General features: G+C 31.5%; 1 protein-coding gene across 2 annotated transcripts in view; it reads left to right on the top strand.

Annotated features, from left to right (window-relative positions):
* Positions 1–5,761, top strand: part of LOC108754987 (serine/threonine-protein kinase 32A) — a 27,730-nt gene that overhangs the window by 9,230 nt on the left and 12,739 nt on the right. For both annotated transcript variants that reach the window (XM_018497684.1, XM_018497683.1), the window contains exons 3-4: positions 3,016–3,071; positions 4,057–4,225. In XM_018497684.1, the coding sequence (XP_018353186.1) occupies positions 3,016–3,071; positions 4,057–4,225 (225 nt within the window). The remainder of the gene's footprint in view (positions 1–3,015; positions 3,072–4,056; positions 4,226–5,761) is intronic.

Genomic DNA, 5,761 nt, shown 5'->3' with positions numbered 1-5,761 from the left:
CACACACACACACACACACACACACACACACACACACACACACACACACACACACACACACACACACACAATGCGGTAGAATCCAATATTTTATGAAGTAACGAAAAGAACTCTCGAGTTCGAACACACGTTCAAGGAGTAATTTAGCTCTTTTGAAAGCATTTTTTTTCTATTTTCTGTGAAGGAAAATATACAAAGTAATGTTAACATAGTTTTCAAGTAACTAAATTACCAATAAAATTATTCTTTTATTGTGATCTCCTTATAGCACTTATCTAAATTTAACTGATGGAGAAATTAGTTTTCACGCTAAAGATAGCAGTTTGCTGATCGAGGCAATTGAATAGAAGCTGGATTAATAATAATTATATAACAAAGATAAAAAAAAAAGATATGTTGAAGTAAATTACTTCCTATAGACCTTGACTATGATTGAGGTGAATTACTTTAATAGCGAGCAAGAATTAAAATGCCCTTGATTTATATTTATTATTAAGACATTATTAAATATGTAAATATTAGAAAGGGATGCCAACCCGTATTATAACGCTCCGCTTGGTATCGTATAATTCGCATAACTTGAATTCTTGCTCGAACGGATACGCATCGACGACTTGCATCGTTTCGCGGGAGATCACCTTATTCTATCATGTTTATACCTCGCTGGGATCGTAAGCTCTCATAATATAACTCACAAAATACGCGATACGGCGCGACGTCGCGTGGAAATGTTCGCCTACGACTCGATTACGGAATATCGAGCTGTTGCTGAAGCTATTAATAAATCTTTTCTGTCAGTTGTATCGACGGTCCCACGGACATTTAATTTCGCCTGGAAAAATCCAATATTCAATCCCATTGTAATTAAATTTCTAGAAAGAAGTGCCTCTTCCACAATTCTTTCTCCGCGTGATTCCTATTTAACTTCTGTGACGAATATTAAAAATACAGATTTTTACCTTTTCGTACCTAACAAGTCAGTCAACAACTTTAACGAGGTCTCACTTTTATTTTTAATATATTTATATTTTATGGAATCCTATTTTAATATTTTATATAATTTTATTGTATTCGGCTTTTTTTTAAATGTATACTTATAAATAAATATAATTTCTATAACTGCTATAATAAACATAATTTAATCATCAGTATACATAACGAGTTAATAGCTCGATTTATTTTCAAAACTGCACATTTTTCATCGATCCCTTTTTACTTATTGCAAAATATCTGTTACGCTACAACTGCTTGATTTTCTTGCTCGAAAAATCTTTTTTTCTGTCTTTAAACAGTCGATTTACAAAAAAATTAATTAAAATCGGTGCATTACAACTCGAGACACAAGCAAAAGGAAATGCCGGGTAAAAAATATCGTTGTGTATATATATAGAGATTTGTTTGGATTGTATATACTGAGGATTAATATTATAGTGTCTTATTAGAAAGAGAGATTTTACAATAATCCATAATGTGAATCCAGATATGGTGAACGCTAAAAATCACATTATCTTTCCTTAATTAGTTGTTAAGAAAAAGATAACCTGATCTTAGCGTTCATCGTATCTGGATAAACAATATTGCAAAAACTCCCTAATATTTTTAAACTTCTTTAAAGCTTCTTTAATATTAAGTTCACGCACCCCAAGTTAAACAACCAAGTTAAAAGACCCCATTATTATTTTTTGCGTTAGGACCCGCGGGAACCCTGTTTCAAAATTGATTAACTTTATCGTGGTGAGAACATAATTCCCACGCAAGACAAATCTGGAGAAGATCAAACTCGAAATTCTCGAAAGTTTGAGCTTCTCCGGTTATGCGGTTTGGCTATTTCGGGAAAACCGGAACTGCGTGTTCTAGCCATATAAACTGTGTGCCTATACATCCATCGAGATCGATCCCTGTGAGGATATGTAGTTTATGCATGCTTTTGATGCTGCAGTTTGTAAATATTTTCAAATTTTTCACGGAAGTGATAAAGTTTTCAAACAAATCTCTATCAAAAACAATGCAATTTTCGCGTTTACTAAAGTGGGTGTTCAATTAACAGTCACATTTCAATCGCGGTAGTTTAATTAACAGTTACAATTACGAGTTGCTATCTGATAAAACATCTTTATGTTTCGCATAAAGAGAACAAACACTAACAATTCAGAAATTGACTTACTGATGAAACTAATGTCAATACTAACGAGTATCAATCCCGATTAACGTCGAGTTTAATCCGAGAATAATCACTTGGGGTGTTTTTGTACCACAATGGTGAATAAAATGAGAATTGTTATAAAATGGATATTGTATTCTTTTTTTTTAATAATTCTTTACAAACTATTCTTTGCAATTCCATCGAAAATTTGCAATAAAGAAGTATTATATTAATAAAATGATTATTTTATAAAAACACTATCATAATGGAATAAGCCAATATGCTTCCATTTAATGTATTTGTTTGATTTCTACTTACTTTTTTCAGAAAATTGTAATTAAATTTATGTCCATAATGTTTTCAAATGCCAATAAAACAATCAATAATATATAATATCTGTTTGGTTTCTATTTTTTCCAGAAAATTCTGAGTAAATCCATATTCATAATGTTCTCAAATGTCAATAAATCGGAAAACAATCAATAATATACAATATTTGTTTAATTTCTACTTTTTTCAGGAAATTGTCAGAAAATCCATATCCATAACGTTTTCATGCATATGCCAATAAATTGGAAAACAAGGCAATAATATTTAATATCTTGTTAATAATAGTAATTTTAATTGGAATATAAAAACACCTCAGATGAGAGAGAGAGAGATTATTTACATAAAAAAATGAGATGACTACTCGCGATTTAACATTTTACAAAAATGCAAAAATACGATAACGAATACGTAATGATTTTGCGAACCGTTACGATTATTCATCCCAATCGCACTTCGATAGAAGGAGAGTCAATGTGCTACCCACCGTTAAATTCGTCATTTTGCATTACCTCAATTGATTCACATTTCTCTGTGTGTTGCAGTGAATTTCGATCATTTTCAAATCCTACGCGCCATTGGGAAAGGCAGCTTCGGCAAGGTACGTTATTTTGCAGCCGAAGGGGTGCTTACTGTTATAAAGCGAGCATTTTCGCGACTCTTGTTTGCGAGTTCGACGATTTTAGAGTCGATCCAGACTGCGGTTTCCCGTTCATCCCGGCAGGAATTCCTACAGTCTACATTATTTTTTTGTGTTTACATACATGGTAACAAGCACACCACTGTTCCCTGCGGTCTCGCTAATATATTGAATCGTGAAATAATTTATACGTCGCTTCCCAGCCGCGCGGAAACCACGTTTTAAACCTCGGGAACGAATAGTAGGATTTCTGTCTTCTTATTATTAACACAGTTCAATTTCTTTTGAGTCACGCGAATCGTACATAGTCCATTAGTTACTTTTTGAACTCGTAAATATATTATTTGAAGAACGGCACACGTGGACCAACAGACACACATTTATTCGTTCCGTAACGTAGAGCGCGGCAAACGCGAATTGCATTTATGCCGCTATAAAATGCGTTACGCTCTGGATCGTAAAAAAAAAAGCGCGTCCCACGTCGCTTTTATATCTATCAGTAAGGTCGCTGCGAAAATTTCGAAACTCGTTCCCTCACTTTTTATGGGCTAGCAAGTATGCGATGCTCCTCATTCTTGAATAAACATTAAAACGTAAGAGTTAAATGTTTATAACAGACAATCGCAGTGATTTGCTGCTTGAAATTGTTTTTAGTTTATTCCAGATTTTTTTTACAGAGAAACTGTAGTATACGAGACGTTTTCTTTCGAATAACACGTAGCGATGCAAAACCAAAATATAGTAAATATCAACGTTACAGTTTACCACAAACTGTCTGGATAAATAAACGAAGACTTTTTTATTGTCCCTTTTTTATTATTATTCTGCAGAATTAAATATTTCGCGAATATCGAATTCACCGATTCGAAAAAACTTGTAGACGGTTTTAACGTAGAAGCCACGAATTTGCAGAAATTAAGTTTCGCGATGCAATTGCTGTCTACAGGTCTGCATTGTACAAAAACGTGACAGTACCGGCAATATGTACGCGATGAAATACGTACATAAAAACGAATGTGCGGAGCGTGGTGCCCTGAAGAATGTGGCGAGGGAGGTGGAGATCCTGTCGAAGTTGGAACATCCTTGCTTGGTGAATTTATGGTTCAGCTTCCAAGGTAAATAGATTTTTGAGACATCGATCACACTCAGTCATTTTTCTAAATGGAATTTTTCTCATGGAAAACGCAAATAAAATATACAAAGATGTTCTTGAGGTCTTGGAAAAGTTTTTTCGTAAATTCTACATTACTCAATTCTACCGTTTCATCTCTGTTTCGTTGGCGATTTGAAAAATATTAACATTACAATATTTTTGTTAAGAAAAAAAGAGTTTTAATTATAATCAAAAAATAATGAAAAATAATGAAATTGAGACTGGAATAGTTTTTTTTTAATGAAAATAGCTTTTTAACGAAAAATTAACAATAAATTATTTATAGATACAAGCGAACGCTGTAGAAAACAATTTATAATATATATATATTTATAACTATGAATTTTAATGAATGCTAAAATTACAATATTTTGATCGTTGTGTGTATATTAATATAGTATATAGTATAACAATCGCTTTTCGTTGTAATTAATAAAAATCGCGTGATAATTAACACGGTAGATAATTATCAGGCAAATTTTAATTCACGAGAAAACGATCAAAGACAGCAAATCGTTTACGGAGTTAATGAATTTAGGTATTTAAAAAGGATAAAGAGTCTTTAACACTTTAAACTGGTTTTTAATAAACATTGTAATTTTTCTCGCTGCTTTTTGCTCGCGATTTAATATCTTTATAATTAAATTCTAAATTTTTTTCTTCAAATCATGTTTACATTTTTAAGAAAGTTTTAATTTATTAATTATTTTATTAATACTACGATATTTATTTATTACAATATTTTTTCTTTCCTGTGATAATTGAACAAATAATATTTCTTACTTGTATGTACTGTTAATTTTTACAATCTCAATGGATTTTGTTTTTTTTTTTTATTTAAAAAGGGAAGGGATATATCACAAAAATGCAAAATGAACGACTCTTGTTATCAAATTTCGAAACTGTAGGTATAATGTCTTTTTTTTTTAAATTCTTTTATCCAGTCGACAAACGCGTATTAAACGATTATGCTTATCTCGTAAAAACACACAGCATTTTATATTGAAAGAAGCTGAGCCCTCTCAACGTCGGAAATACGGATGGTGCATACAAATATTTATGCAAAAACGAGCAATATAAAGCTCGCTCAGTTGCCGTGAAGACTTTAATGAGAGTTCGTCTGCCAACTCTGTAGGTCAAATATTAAACATTCTAAACGAAATGCGCATATCAGTTGTAAAAACAAAACTATGTTGTTGAACTTTTTCGTCGTTAAATGTTTTGATGGATAGGTCGCAAATTAATTTTTAGATAACGGAAGTGTAACCACTAAAAAAATTACTAGGATTCTCCTCGTGATAAACCGATAATAATTGAGCAATAAGAAGCAAATAGAAGAAATAATCTCGAAATAACGAAATTGTATTTGTAAAAAAATATTTGTCATAAATTTAATATCTTTGACATTTTCGGAACCGAATTCAATATTGAAATTACATTATTTATACACTTTGTTCATAATTAGATAAATAATATAATTTATATATAAATAATAATT

This window comes from Trachymyrmex septentrionalis, unplaced genomic scaffold, assembly GCF_001594115.1.
Source record: "Trachymyrmex septentrionalis isolate Tsep2-gDNA-1 unplaced genomic scaffold, Tsep1.0 scaffold83, whole genome shotgun sequence".
Taxonomy (NCBI): Eukaryota; Metazoa; Arthropoda; class Insecta; order Hymenoptera; family Formicidae; genus Trachymyrmex; species Trachymyrmex septentrionalis.
This window is presented reverse-complemented; position numbering and strand designations above follow the sequence as displayed.